The 15,286-nt window shown below is 38.3% G+C and overlaps 4 protein-coding genes across 5 annotated transcripts in view; all 4 read right to left on the bottom strand.

The window, feature by feature from the left end:
• Positions 1-4,629, bottom strand: part of LOC100175050 (protocadherin-16-like) — a 7,500-nt gene extending 2,871 nt beyond the window's left edge. Inside the window, exons 1-7 of one of the 2 annotated variants that reach the window (XM_026840522.1) lie at positions 3,868-4,629; positions 3,056-3,787; positions 2,690-2,799; positions 2,368-2,481; positions 2,031-2,146; positions 1,626-1,758; positions 561-759 (exon numbers count right to left, since the gene is read on the bottom strand). In XM_026840522.1, coding sequence (XP_026696323.1) covers positions 561-759; positions 1,626-1,758; positions 2,031-2,146; positions 2,368-2,481; positions 2,690-2,799; positions 3,056-3,787; positions 3,868-4,233 — 1,770 coding nt within the window. In that variant the 5' untranslated portion in view covers positions 4,234-4,629. Of the gene's footprint in view, positions 1-33; positions 760-1,625; positions 1,759-2,030; positions 2,147-2,367; positions 2,482-2,689; positions 2,800-3,055; positions 3,788-3,867 lie in introns of those variants that run through there. The other variant, XM_026840521.1, reaches the window with a different exon arrangement.
• A 990-nt stretch (positions 4,630-5,619) lies between these two features.
• LOC100177387 (large neutral amino acids transporter small subunit 2-like) lies at positions 5,620-7,653 on the bottom strand. Its single transcript, XM_026840496.1, has 4 exons — positions 6,726-7,653; positions 6,275-6,462; positions 6,001-6,209; positions 5,620-5,933 (listed from the first exon to the last, which is right to left on the bottom strand). Exons 1-3 carry the CDS (start codon positions 7,543-7,545, stop codon positions 6,102-6,104), a joined length of 1,116 nt encoding a protein of 371 aa, XP_026696297.1. The 5' UTR covers positions 7,546-7,653; the 3' UTR covers positions 5,620-5,933; positions 6,001-6,101.
• A 181-nt stretch (positions 7,654-7,834) lies between these two features.
• On the bottom strand, positions 7,835-11,013 carry LOC100179731 (b(0,+)-type amino acid transporter 1-like). The gene is made up of 4 exons (XM_002120792.3): positions 9,814-11,013; positions 9,544-9,731; positions 9,034-9,240; positions 7,835-8,339 (listed from the first exon to the last, which is right to left on the bottom strand). Exons 1-4 carry the CDS (start codon positions 10,625-10,627, stop codon positions 8,100-8,102), a joined length of 1,449 nt encoding a protein of 482 aa, XP_002120828.3. The 5' UTR covers positions 10,628-11,013; the 3' UTR covers positions 7,835-8,099.
• A 352-nt stretch (positions 11,014-11,365) lies between these two features.
• On the bottom strand, positions 11,366-14,885 carry LOC100176605 (b(0,+)-type amino acid transporter 1-like). Its single transcript, XM_026840495.1, has 5 exons — positions 13,309-14,885; positions 12,688-13,078; positions 12,379-12,566; positions 12,008-12,214; positions 11,366-11,740 (listed from the first exon to the last, which is right to left on the bottom strand). The coding sequence occupies exons 1-5, from the start codon at positions 13,819-13,821 to the stop codon at positions 11,504-11,506; spliced, it is 1,536 nt and encodes a 511-aa protein (XP_026696296.1). The 5' UTR covers positions 13,822-14,885; the 3' UTR covers positions 11,366-11,503.
• Between the last annotated feature and the right edge of the window lie 401 nt (positions 14,886-15,286).

The raw sequence follows: 15,286 nt of genomic DNA, 5'->3' as shown, positions 1-15,286 counted from the left end.
CTATAGCGCCTGGAGTATATCGCGGCTGGTATATAGGATGCTTATATGTGAATACTTTCTATCAGTAGCTAAAAACGTGCAAAATACACCGCTAAGGGTCACATTGGATTGCATGCTTCGTTTAAAAAGTGGTAAAATGTAGAAATCGAGAAAAAAAACACCGAACTATTAAATAAGCGGGGTTTACAGCCTTGCTGGGGGAAAAGGTTTAAGGTGAACCTAGGTTCGCCCAAGCCAAATAACATATAAGCTCATGCGCCCACATGAATCAGCGTAGTTTGGTATATAATGTATGGATGAAGAAATAACTATAGTATGATGATAACATGACCGACTACACAGGTGTACTGGCTTAAAACGAAGCTATGACGTGATATTGAAGTGCTACCTTCAACAAGGTATCAAAATATAAACGTTAATGCTATACACCCTTAGCAGACGGTAGGCCTACACGGTGTAAATTGTTGCAGTAATTGAGCTATATGGGTTAACTATATCTTACTTTAACAATATCTTGCTTTACCAGCGGGTCAGTTACTAACAAAGGATCTAGAAACTACCTTTAAAAAGCAGCGTCCGACATCAAAGGCTTCCGATATTGATGCTGTGTAAGAAGAAACGTCGAATCTTGGCGGGCTATCCACTGCGTCGCTGATTCGAAGCATGAGGGTTGTGTTGGAGGACAAAGCGGGGGTTCCTTTATCCGTTGCCCAAACCAACACTGTAAAGCTAGATCCACTGACACTGTCCAAGCTTCGCCTGCGAAACATAATGTGATTAGATTTCGTAGTGAAATTATAGCCGTATTTTGGCGGGAATTTTAAAATCTCATTTATGTACATGACAAATTTTTATTGGGTTTGAATTTTAAGCTTAGGATTAGGATATTTAATTATTCCTGCTTATACATAATCACAGTTGTGGAGCTAACACGATTGAATAGTTAACAAAACGAAATAATTTCCCAACAACAGCAATTACAGGGCATGCGTCAATGGTGGTGTTCGCGGGTAACTCGAAATTACAACTTTCTATTTCGATGACTCGAAATGCGACAAAGCCGTCCTTTCAAGCGGACTTAGGCAGTGTCAATTTCCCCGACGCACAAGAGCGATCGTAGGCGGCGGATAAGCGAGCGAGGACAAAGGCCCGGAACTAATTAATGCTAGCGCGCTGGTTCCGATCGAGGTATTTGTTTGATATTTACTCGCTCGCGCTTTCCCGTCTCGGGGTTTTGACTTTGAATGTAGCAAAGGCTTCGGGTCGTGCGGCGTAAGTGTGGGTGCATGGGAACAATAATGATAAGGCGCGCAATAAACTTCCATTATAATAACTTTAATATATATATATAATATATTTTAGGACAGTTCGCGTTCGAACAAATTTAGAAAAATTCGAATGACTTATAACGATTTATATTCAATTGAAACAAAAAAACGATTCATGTTGAAATATGACATACAGTATATGCACAGCGGAAAATTGCAAAACCGCTAAGCTATATAAAGGTAGACTGAGCTATTCGTTATCAATCTCCGTTCAATAAACACTTCAAACAAAAACGGGACGACACTGAAATTAAATTTGAAATCGAATCATGGCGGAATAAAACGAAATCCACTTACGATGTTGTGATCAGCCCTGAGTCGGGATTAATATCTAACCAAGCACTTTGTGGCGAATCATCCAAGCGGTACGTCACTTCCGCGTTCACGCCTATGTCGGCGTCCGTGGTTGACACTTGTGTAACGAAAGTGCCTGGGAATATAGAGGATTAGAAATCGGGTAGTATAATACTGGTAAAAAAGTTCCCAACCTTGTACTATTTGTACAAATCACTGTGAAGAAAAAAAAACTAATGTTTAATTTCTGCATCATATTAAAATAGAAAAACCGGTAAACAATATTTGAACAGCATTTTTAAAGTAATATTGTAATCCGTTATTTCCGATATGAATGACATATTAAATAATGGGGTTGTAAATTGTCCTGCTTGAAATGACGAACAAGTAATACGCCGAGTGTCTTACCAAGGAAAGAATTTTGCGAAAGTTCGACCTCTACCAGATCACTTGCAAACTTAGGTGGATTGTCGTTTACATCTTCAACTGTCAACGTGAACGATGTAGACGTCGATTGGGGAGGGCTGTGACAAATATAATGACATTACTTTCAATTTTCCCGTGCATAAAGCAGCGATATAAGGGTTTCAGCGCTGTATGTGGGGAACAGCGTTGAGAAAGTACTTGTCGGTCTAGTGTTAACTATAGTGTTTGCTAGTTTTTTTTGCGTGGGGTATATGGTATAGGGTGTTAGGTTTTGCGATTTTTGACACTTGGTAATAAGTTTTACGGGTTCCCGACTTACCTGCCAAAATCGACGGCAGTCAACGTAATATGATACGATGATTGAGTTTCTCTGTCTAATCGCTCTTTCACGCAAACCAGATATATCACACTGTTTTCCATCTGCAGCCCAAACCTATAGAAAATATAATTCATTCTTAGATGAGTTCACCAATGAGGGGTACTTGAAATCGTTCAAGTTATTACACTTTATTCTTTGTTATAACTGTTAAGAACTGCTTATACCAACAATAGCAAATGAAGAGATCCCTTTTGCAAACGTACTTAAGATTAAACAGATCTCTATTCCAGCCGTATGCTTTACAAATCAATTATTCTTTTACCTTCCATTTCCACCGTCCAGAGTGACATTAACGTGGCTCAATTCACCGAGGTCCGGATCTGAGACGGACACCCTGGCTATGTAATCACCCGGCTGTGCTCCCTCTGACACCTGAGTTAAAATATCAGTTTTTAAACGATCCAAAATACGATTTGTATGCCCCAACTTAAAATGAGGAAGTAATCAATCACCAGAGTGAAGTGTGTCAATAAGAACTTAAATTATAAAGTCAATAACTTAACCACACAAATACATTAATCATGAGAATCAAGATAGAGTCTTGATGCAGCAGCAGTTAATAAAACCTTATTCACCAAAAGTGCCAATAAAAATATAACAAGTTTCAATCCTTTACATTTAGACTTACCTTTGCTTCCCCAGCATCGAGAAAAATGACATTAATTTGTGGTTTGTTGTCATTTACATCACCAATTTCAACAATGACAACTGTGGAGCCAACTTGGGGTTGCGAACCATTATCCACAGCTTCCACTACCAACTTATGAAGAACTTTTTGCTCAAAATCAAGCTGTTTGTTGAGGTAGATCCGCCCATTTTCACTCTCGATCTCAAATACTGCATTTGGATCACTCTGGGTTCGGTCAATGCGGTATGTGATCAAAGCGTTTAACCCTGTGTCCTCATCTGTAGCATTAAGGGTAATCACATCTGTACCAACTGCTGCATTCTCCTTCAACATTACTGTATATCGACTCAAGTCAAATATAGGAGGATTGTCATTTACATCAGAGATACTGATATGAACCTGCAGAGTTCCAGTTCTGGGCGGTACATCACCATCAAAGGCCTCAACAGTAAATGAGTAATTTGACACATGTTCTCTGTTTAACGTCCGATTGACAATTAAATCCACATACACCTGTCCGTTTATATGTCGATTGTTTAACCGAAATGCTTGGTCCTGCACCCCTGACAAGAGTTTATATCCCTGCACATTGTATGGGTCCGAGTCCGGGTCAGTTGCAGTTCCCAAATTGTACTTGGCACCAACTTGACTAGCTTCAGATATAATAAGACTCAGCTCTCCCTGATTAAATGTTGGCGCATGGTCATTTACATCCGTCACAAGAATTTGTACCTGAAACAAAGATGTATTATTGTAATTTAGGTTCCAAAAGTCATTTACTCCAAATGCACATAATAAACAAACCAGCATACCTCAAAATACTGATTTGCAATGCTGTCATAGATTGCAACATCAAATGAGCTGTGAGTTTCATGGTCAAGCTCTTTTATCGTTCGAATAATTCCTTGATTTTCCACAACAACCCGGTCAAAATACACTATAAAAGGATTGCTTTCTTCCGAAGTAATGTAATATCCACTTTGCTCAATTGCTGCAAGTCTACCCACTTCAGTACCCACAGTTGCATTTTCCAATACAGTGAAATTCAGGACAACAGATTCCTGTGCTTGGCACTGAATGGTGTGTTGAAATAACACAACAACCCCCAACAGCCAATATGTCAATGCGAGTTTATGATTGGGTGCTTTGATTTCAGCATATTTCAGAACATGACCCATTATGGCATCATGATGCTGTAGTACAATCAAAAAGTCTGGTCAACTCATTACGACCTAAAATCTGTTTCTGCAAAAGGACTAGGAAAGATTCCATTGGCAAAAGAGTCATAAGACATGGTACATAAATTGTTATTTATATCTATAGCATATTACAAAATGTTAAACGATATACTACAACGTTTAAACTAGTAGAAAACTATGTTTCGATCCAATTACTTTTGGATACAACATAAACAATGTCGTTGTTATAACTGTTAAGGCCTCATGCTGATGCTGACTGACTAATATAATACGCCATAACAACACCAAGCTACCAAGCTAAATTCTTACGATACGTCTTGACTACCATGTTGTCATAACCACTTGAGAAGACAGTCATATATTGCACACACTCTGTCACCTTCCTACTATAACTGTTTACAACTAATGTCTTGAGTTGTAGTAGAAAACGAGACAATGTGAAAAAATAGCGTCCGTCGATACGTTGACAGCTGGTCGCCTCGTTAGCGCTACATAGCGGTTGAATTCTATACGAATGTAGCTTGCTTTATTTCGCGTGGTCAGAATCAGAGTCGTATAAACACCGAGTAGTCCAACTGCCGTCTATGTGTGTCCAAAATAGAGCAAAAGTGGTGACTTTGACAAAGGGTTTAAACGAACTTGTTAAGTTTTGTTTGTGTTTTCCTATTGTGGGAAGGTGTAAAACAGCTTCTATTACCTTACCAAACATTTTTTAGAAAAAATGTATAAATTTAGCCGCATTAAATGACTAAAATGTCGCAAATCAACCGCTTCTAATTCTAATTTTTGACTTTTTTTGACACAGAAAACAAATAACCCATCTTTTTTACATTTTTCAACATTTAAATTTGTTTTTAGGCCCAAGTTTTTCTGTAATTTACCGAAAAACATACATTTTCGCTATACCTACTGTGTTATTTTGGACCCAAATTGCCGTTCAATTTGTGTTTTACGTAACAATGGGTTGGACTACTCGGTATTTCTATGGCTCTGGTCAGAATAAAGATAATATGGGGACCGAATTTTGCAATTGCAACTTTGTTAATGCGTTTGTGAGTGCAACTGGAAAAAGAAATATGCAAAAAGGTAAAACCCATTTCTTTGGTACTACCAACTCGCCGAAGCTGTACAATGCATATAGGTTGACCGTATATTAACATACTCTGAGTACAGATGAGAGAAGAGTTTACGAGTGGCCTCTCTCATCTGTGCTCTAAGTTAGCCACTAAGAAACATATACATGGCTACCTAAACGATTTGAGCTTCGAACTGTTTAAAAGTTTTAAATTGAAAAAAAGATTTTTTGTTTTCTTAGTTTATTTTATCTAACTAGCGCTTTCAGAATAACTTAGTAAAACGACAAGCAAATGTTATTTATTTAGAACAAAATAGTTAAGTTGAATAAACGTAGCATATTAAATTGCAGGAATTAAAGGGATTTACCACTCCAATCCATCCCAGTCCGTTTCTGCCACAAGCAGAAGTTTTTGCAGGAAAATCGTAGCGGTTTCAATGGCTTGCAATCTTAACTTTTTAACAATGAATACGTAATAGGCAAGTGCAATGAGTAAGTAGAAACCGAGTAAGTAAAGAATAAATACGGGTGGGTTAAGAATCAGAGGTGCCACGAGGAAAAATATGGACAAAAGACATGTGAGAATTGGAGCAAAGATGGGTGCCTGAAATGCAATTTTTTTAAGTAAAATATTGAACGCACAATTTGTAGTTTTGACACTAATAACTTACTTTGTATGGTCTTGAAATGTCGGGCCTTTTGTACCTTAGAACTAAAACGCTAGCGGCACTGCAGCCTATAGACATCCAGTTCACAAAACCCTGGGCGTAAATCAAAGTGTATAAACATCTCCAATCAGTATGAAACCAACGCTCGTCATCGTGGTCAGTATAAGTGCAGGGCCAGGAGTGTGGAACTTTACGTGAATCATCGTAAAAATCTGAGCTCAATAAAATTATAGTGATAATCTGTTCGACGACTTAAATAATATTTCACAAACTTTACTTTGGGTAACATGCCACTTCTTGCTGCTACAAATGGGAACCGAGACCGAAGAAAAGCTGCGGCGTTTTGGTTGCCGAGCGTTGACACGCACACTGTGACAGGAATAATCCAAGCCATGGGACCCAAGACTTTGTTTGCAAATGTCACTGCTACTGCTGGCGATGTAGCTAGTTCCTGCACTGTCAAAACTACAAAAACATAAATCCTATTAACACATTAAATACACTGGGGTCGGGGAAGATGGGGCACCTCTTCATTCTATTTTCTCGTTCCATTTGGTAGTGATCAAAGAACATTTAAAGAATTCCTTACGACTCCTATACACCATTGTTAATTATTGAAAACACGACCAGGTTATTTTGATATTATGTGCTGAAGGTCCCATCCGACTTCCCCCACCCTACTATACATTCTAAATTATCGCTCAAATACAAAAAAATGAATGTTTTACCTGAAAAATATCCGACGTTTACACAAAGGTAGGTCAATGTGATAAGACTAAGCGAGAACATTACAGCTTTTGGTAGGTTTTCCTCTACATCTATTATTTCTTCCATTACGAAATTTAAAACCATCCATCCGTTATAAGAAAATATGCCCTGGTAGATGGCAAGGGCAATGTCTCCTGCCGCAACTTCTTGCAACGTGTCGAGTGAAAAAGCCTCTTTAAAGTTTTCTGTCCCCACTTCATTTCCTTTAATAAGTTGAACGATTCCTACGATGCTGATAATGCCCATACACAGAAATTTACCGACGGTGAATACGATTTCAAAGTTTACAACGGATCGAACACTTCTGTAGTTCATGAACACAATAACCAGTAGCACACATATTGCTGCAGTTTTGGTTAAGCTCTCAGAAAGTGCACAGTTTGTACCAAAGAAACCGCTGAGCAGATATTGTACAAATACTTGTAAGGTGATTCCAGCACTCACTTCTAATAACGACATGGAAACGATATACATGTAAGCTACAGGTCGACCATAAGCAAGTTGAAAGTTTGCATAGTCACCGCCCGACGCCTTTATAGAGACACCGAGCTCACAATAACAAAGTGCAGACAAAAGGGCCACCAACCCACAAGTCACCCATACGACCATACTTAGACCAACGCTGCCATGCACAGCACTAACAACACCACCAGGAGATACAAAAATACCGGAACCAACCGTAGCACTCGTCATAAAAGCAACCGCCCCCCAGAATCCGATTTTCTTTTTTAGCTCCAACCTTTCCCCAGGAATATTTTCATTTTCTCCTTTCGTCGACATATTACAATATACAATCAGGTGTTACTGCTAAAAAAGCTTATAAAAACTGCAACTGCGCCTTCTCCTTTGTACTGACTCCATCAAGTTATGTCATACCCGACTGCGCTGTCCACGCGCTAGTAATTGCTGCTGCAGCCAACGAAAAGGTATAACCTCATTGGGCTAAATCTCCATTGCACTGTTGCACATAATCTACGTAGCAGAACGAAAAGAGCATACCGAAACTTTTGTTAAAGAAATAAAGCAACATGCCGTTAAAATACGCAACAAAATATCGCGTTACAGGTTCTTATTTATTCGATCAAAAATATAAAGGTATTACATTACAGTTTTGGTTAAAAACGAAGCGATTAAAAGGTTTTAGGCTAAAAACCTTTGGAAATTATATTAAATTTAACGATTGCCGTTAAAGTTAAGGCGTTCATACATCACGGTATTTGCGACATCGGCATGTTATATCTGAGGATATCAAAATATTAAATGGCGTGTTTATGATATACAACCTATAGATTGCACATACGTCCTATTGAACAAAGTTCACACCCCTTTCAGTGTTAAACATCTCTTTCATAGTAATCAGTCTCTGCCACCAACAAAAGTTTTTGCAGCAACAAGGTAACAGTTTTCATTCCCGGTAGTGTTTGCTTTTTCACCATGAATACGTAGTAACTTATCCATGACATTACATAGAAACCGATGGCAACAAAGTAGAAGACGTTTGGCTTTTCAATCATCGGCAGTATGACAAACAAGGTGCAGAGTATGCAGGTTAGAATTGGAATGACAATTGGGACCTTTTAATTTATTAACAAGTTATTTACAAAATTGTTAGTTTATCGACATATTATTATTTTTTATAAATAAAGGTAGGTCTATTTTTAATAATAATAGTAGGGTGGGACTCTAAAAAGCGTTGTTAATTGTTCAAAACATGATCAGGAAATATGGGGTTTAGGTGCTAACGGTATCCCATCTTGCCCCATAGAGCTATACGTTTATGTTATGTTAAGCTTAGTTTATTAAAATATTATGTTCATATATAATTATTTGAAAACTACTTATTTAATTGCTTTTACAGAGTGACAGGGAACATTTGAAGTAAAGAAACTAAATTTTCAAGCTGTTGTGAACCGGTATTATTACATACAGCAGGGCCATTGCTACAGCACGATTGAATGAATAAATGAATGACAGTTCTTTAACCTGGCATGGCGAGGTGACCACAGTCGTTACAAAACTGGTGTCAATTTTCATTTAACTCGTTTCCACTTACAAGTTGCCACGGGTATATGCAACTTTAGGGTTGATTGCTTTTATTTGTATATTTTCTGTGGCTGGCAATTTCGACAACCCATTGGCGACTTTAACAATGGTAGCAGCATCAAGCATCAAAGGCAGTGGGTAAATAGCCATGCGTCATGCGTCGACGAACACATAACGAAACTAAATTGTTACAGGTTTATGTTATAAAAATAAAAAGCAACTTACCCGGTAGGGTCTTGGCATATCTGGCTTTTTATATCTAAGTATTAAAAGGCTTGCTGCACTGAGGCCATACACTGTCCACTGCACAAAGCCCATAGCGTTTATCAAGAATTGAACGTCACCACATAATATATATATTACACCGAATATGGCGTTGAGAATAAGTGAGGGGACAGGAGTGAAGTACTTGACGTGAATCATTGAAAATATCTGGAAATTATTTACGTTATATATGAGAAACGGTGCTGGTGTATAACTTTTATCATAAAATACAATAGTTTATCCCAATGTACTTGTAATTGTGCTATAAAGTAATTTAAACTTATTTGATTGTTATGTAATAAAATTCAAACGTTATTTAGTAGCGTGGGGGGAGATGGGACACCTTTAGCCCATAATTTTCAAATATCCTGATCGTGTTTTAAACAATTAACATGTTCTTTGTTAATTATCAAATAAGACGAGACAATAGAACGTAAAGGTGTCCCATCTTCCCCCACCCTACTGTATTACTTTTGGCAAGTGCCCTCTTCTAGCAGCGACGAACGGCAACCTTCCTCGTAAAAGACAAGCACCGTTTTGGTTGCCCAATGTCGATACACACACAGTAAAAGGGATAATCCATGCCATGGGTCCTAAGACTTTGTCGGCAAACGAAACAGCGACCGCTGGTGACGTCATCATTTCCTCAGCAGAGAGTACTGCAAGCAAAAAATACTGTTGAAGCATCTGTTATACGTATACTAACAAATATTGTTAAAAGATGTGAAGGTATAAAGTTACCTGAAAAATATCCAATGTTTACAATCAGATACATAATGGTGACGATAAAGAGGGAAAACAACGACGCTCTCGGTAGATTCTTCTTAACGTCTGTTATTTCTTCTGCAATTGTATTCAGCACACTCCACCCGCCGTATGAAAACATACCCTGGTAAAATGCAAGCGCGATATCGCCTGGTGTAATACCTGCCATAGTCTTGTCAGTAAACGCATTCTGCAGGTTCTCATTGCCCACTGGATCCCCATTCACAAGACGTATTATGCCACCAATGCCGATCAAGAACATAGCCAGAAACTTACCAACTGTGAAAACTATTTCGATCTTCACTACTGATCGCACACTTCTGCTGTTTAGAATGGTAAGGCTTAATAAGAGCAAGCAGGAAACGACTTTAATGAAGACCTCAGGTGCTTTACATCCAGTCCCAATAAATCCACTGATGAGATAAGCGGCGAAGACTTGTAAGCCTATACCGCTGCCGACGTCCATAAATATGAGCGTCATAATATACATGTACGCTACCACTTTTCCATACGCAAGTTCAAAGTTAGCGTAATCTCCGCCGGATTCTTTCAGTGCTGCACCTAACTCACAATAGCAAAGAGCAGATAGAGCGACAACCATTCCACACACCACCCATATAACCATACTGAGCCCAACACTGCCATGCACAGCATTGATAACACCACCGGGCGATACGAAAATACCAGAACCAATCATCGCGCTGGTAACTATAGCTACGCCGCCCCAAAATCCGATCTTTTGTTTTAAACGAAATCCTTCATTTTCCTCAACTTCGATACGTTTAGCCATATTTTGGATCTACAGACAGGTCACAGAACAAGTTAATATATTAAGCGATGCAATATAAAGTACCGCGTCACATTTACATTATACACAAAACTCGAACATATATTTCACTTCGTCAAACTACCCTGTAGGCTTCCACACAGAGCAAGTAATTGTATTAACAAAGTTAGAGCAATAAATACTTTACTATTCGAGGCAACCAAACAGGACCTTAACTATTTTAACACAGTTGTGCAAAATAAGATAGCGATGCAAGACACCGCCTTTGTCCTCCTGCGGTTACAAGACATGCTGTATAGGAAACGGCGTTTCTGGGTTTCATGTATCTGAAGTGATTTACGAGCTTGTTTTGTTCCGCGTATGGCAAGCAACTTTGTTGTAAACTGACAAGTGATATATTACTGTGGGAAAAGATGGGACACCTTTTCATTTCATTTTCTCGTCTCATTTGGTAGTAAACAAAAACATTCTAAGAACCGTATACTCACGACTTCCATAGACCGTTATTACTTGTTTAAAAGGCGGTCAGGATATTTGAATATTATGTGCTAAAGGTGTCCCATCGTCCCCCACCCTACTATATATTACTGTGGGGAAAGATAGGACACCTTTAGCACATAATATCCAAACATGCCAATGGTGTTTTAAACAATTAACAACGGTCTATAGGAGTCGTAAGAATACGTTTTATAATTTTTTGAATTTTATTTGTTTAGTACCTTCATCACCAACCCTACTATATATACCTCACACAAGGAAAAGTCATTAGGTATATTCATTTAATTTATAATCAACCCAGTATCGGTAAACTGCTGTTTAAACACGTTAAGCTTTTTTTGCTTAAACCCTTCCTATAAGTTAAAAAAATAACTGAAAATTTCAAGACATTTTGTCCCAATCTGTCGGTGCTACTTCGAGAAACTGCTGCAGTAGTACAGTCAGCCTGTCCAAACCTGGAAGATGTATCTTCTTGTGCACGCAAATGTAAAACACGAAGGGTGCAATCATTATGAAGATGGCGGCATACAGAATTAATATATCAGGACTGTCAATCAGAGGGGCGATTATCAAATATAAAGCGATCACTACCATTATAACTGGTATCAAGATTGGCACCTGAAAAATGTAAATAAATCATATTGTAGGGTGGGGGAAGACGGGACATCTTTAACACTTAATATCCAAATATCCTGATCGTGTTTTAAACAATTAAAAGCAGTCTATGGGAGCAGTGAGGATACGGTTTCTGATTCTTTAAATGTTCTCTGTTTACTACCAAATAGGACGATAAAATAGAATGAAAGGTGTCCCATCTTCTCCCAACCTACTATATGTTAAACATATCTTCATTGCGAGTATTGCTTTAAGTTTAAAGTACCTTACCCTGTATGGTCTCGGCATATCTGGATGAGTTATTCTTAGTACGATGACTCCTGCTATGCTGGAACCGTAAAACAACCAGACTGTGAAACTGAATGCGTTCAATAGAGTATCGAAGTCGTTGGGAATTAGAAATATAATAGTCAGGATTGTCGTGAAAATGATGGAGGTCGCTGGGCTGTAATAGTTTGTACTAGCCATAGCAAGTATCTGCGTATAAAGATAAAGAATTGATTACAAGAATAAAAGTACTTTAGATATTTACGTTGATTAAAACACAAAATTTTGTCGTAAAAATCTTCTATTCAATAGGTTAATTCCAAAAAAATAATCGTAAAAATATGAAGATAACTAGAAAAAAAATTTAAGGCAACCTGAGGTAAATGGCCTCGTCTTGCAGCGACAAACGGGAGCCTTCCGCCTGTTAGAAAACTACCATGGACGGCACCGATAACCGAGAGACAAACTGAAAGTGGCATGATCCAACCAGCAGAGCCTAACACACGGTAACCCCATGTAATTGCTACTGCATCTGATGCAAGCATTTCCGTCGGCGTAAGGACTAAATAACCGGGAAAATAGTAGGTTATTTTTGCAATTTTCTGTTTTAAACTCAGTTCAGATTGCCTGTCCATTATAATGGTCAGGAAATCTTAATTGAGTAGGCTACCTTGTGCACTCACCCGCAAAATATGAAATATTGACGAGAATATAGAACGATGTGACCAACGGTAAAGAGATTCCTATAGCAAGCGGAAGATTTCTCTTCGGGTTCTTCACTTCTTCTGTAATGTAGTTGAGGTTATTCCAACCTTCGTATGACCATAAGCCTTGGTATAATGCCAAGCCGATCTGAGAAAACCCAATGCCAGCCATATCTTCTTGTCGAAAGGCATTATTTAGGTTGTTCAGTCCAACTTCGTCTCCGAGGCAGAGTCTTACCATACCACCCACTACTATCACCGACATAGCAACGAATTTTGCAAAAGTAAGCAGCTGCATCAACTTGGATGAAGCAGATACGCTGACATAGTTCAATACCGAGAGGAAAAGCAGAATAACTATCGATGACAACTGCACAAAGGAAAAACATGATAAGGTTAATGAGTCCAAAAGTCACGTTGTTTACATGCTATATGTAATACTATACACATACAGCATGCAACCTTTTTTTGGTTAACAATTATTAAATAAACAATATTTACGCGTAAATCGTAAAACCAGAAGAGGGTTATAACATATACACTGGGTCGGGGGTAACTTGTACCTTCGCTGCTCTTCCAAAGCTTTTATAAAAAAATCACCTTTACTATAACATCTGGTGGCTTGCATCCTGTGTAGAAAGCTCCCGCACAGTAGTTTCCAAATACGATGATACTTGCTGCGTTACCAGAACCTCTTGTCATGATGCAAGAAGTCCATGAAAACGTGAAAGCAGCGACTGAACCATACTCTTTATTTAGATACGCATATTCGCCTCCGGACTCGTGGATGCTTGAACCCAACTCGCAATAACACAGCGATGCCAAACTCGCTATCATACCACACCCAGCCCACAGAACTAAGCTTAACCCAACACTTCCGTTTGACCCAGCAAGCACACCAACAGGGGAAACAAATATTCCTGACCCAACCATCGTCCCTGCTATTAGAGCGACGCCTCCAGCCAAACTGATGCTTTGTCTTAGTTCAAAGTTTTCTTGCTTACTGTTTACATCATCATCGGATGAAATCTCCCTCATCTCGTTTTCCTCAAATAATGAGAGTCCGGTAGCTGCTGAGTTAGACGATTGTCGTGATAGTTTCCTATTCGCCATCGTTTGCTGCGTGTTGTTAAACGTTTTCAATTAGCTGCAACAACAAACTACATTGCACGCGTAATTACCTGCAACAGGTGATAACGTATTGTTATTTAAAGTCAAACATTAACGATAAGTTCATAGTCGATCATTAACATGCTAGTACAAATGTTCCAATGACCGATAAATCAAAGGCGTATACATTTCAAAACGAGTTTTGATTTGTTTATTTCCTAAATTCATTTTCATTTCAGTTTGTTTCATATCAGTTTGTACAAAAATAGCTGCACACACAGAGAGAGAAACACAAACAAGAAGTAATGACGTCATTTCCAATGCTTGAGCTCCTTGTTCTATGTTTGTCTAAACGTTCACGCTTGACCAAACGGTCTAATGGTGAAATGTCACCCATGATGTAATTTTCTGTTTGTTTATTTGTTTAAGTGTGAGGTAAAAAATCCACACAATTACGATTGACGCCTGTATCAAGCTATTACAATTTAAGCGGGGACGCATTGAAAGCCGTTTTCTCATGCCTTAATACCAGTAATCCTAATTAAATTATTATTTTTAGGTAAACCTAGGTAAAGTAGTGTATGTTTACAAATAAACACATGCATTCAGTTATACAAATGAAATCACTCAATCCTCATACACCATAAGTCTTCATGAGTTATAATAAATGTGTAAATCCGTGCTACGTACTTCTTCACAGTCACCAATGGCCACTGAAAATCGCTTTGTTGGTAACTTGTCGTTGTTTTTTTATCAAGCTTAGGCGACCGTTTTAGTAAAAGAGTTAATTAATCTTATGCTAATTAGTTTTTACGTGCTTACTTATTAATGTCTTGCTCTCTTGTCTTTATTTACATAGGGGTAGTAGTCTCAGCATAAACGTGAACTTGGATATTTAAAACAGTAACACAAGCGAAGTTCTGGGGTTGTACAGCAGCTTAGTACGACGGCACGCCATGGGACATGGGGTTTAAGACAGTTTTGGTCCATTACTCCGACACCAAGGGTATAAAATTCATTTAGTGAGCGCTTAATTAGAGCAATATCTGTTGTCTTACCCAATGACCCATAGACCTATCAGTATCAACCTGGTATTTTTTAACTGCTGAGGAGCAGTTTTGGACAGCTACTGTCACTTTGTCAGGTTGACTAAAGATCGCCGTAATGTATTTTATAAACCCGCAAGGAAACTTTGTGGACTGCTACGGCTTTTAGTTGCATACCGATACCGACAAATTGCAGTAATATATATAATATTTTTCATCTACAAGTTTAAGTGAAATAACTTATTATTCTGTTCCGATGTGGAAATGTTGGTGTAAGTCTTTTAACTTAATACTGTGTGCGTAACTTTCTATATACTTTTGGTATACGCGTTATACTCATCACTGTAAGATATAAACTTAAATAATTATTCTGTGAGTTTTAATACGAACCCATATATATATATATTAAGTCTTAGGAGATG

Source organism: Ciona intestinalis, chromosome 2 (assembly GCF_000224145.3).
Source record: "Ciona intestinalis chromosome 2, KH, whole genome shotgun sequence".
Lineage (NCBI taxonomy): Eukaryota > Metazoa > Chordata > Ascidiacea > Phlebobranchia > Cionidae > Ciona > Ciona intestinalis.
This window is presented reverse-complemented; position numbering and strand designations above follow the sequence as displayed.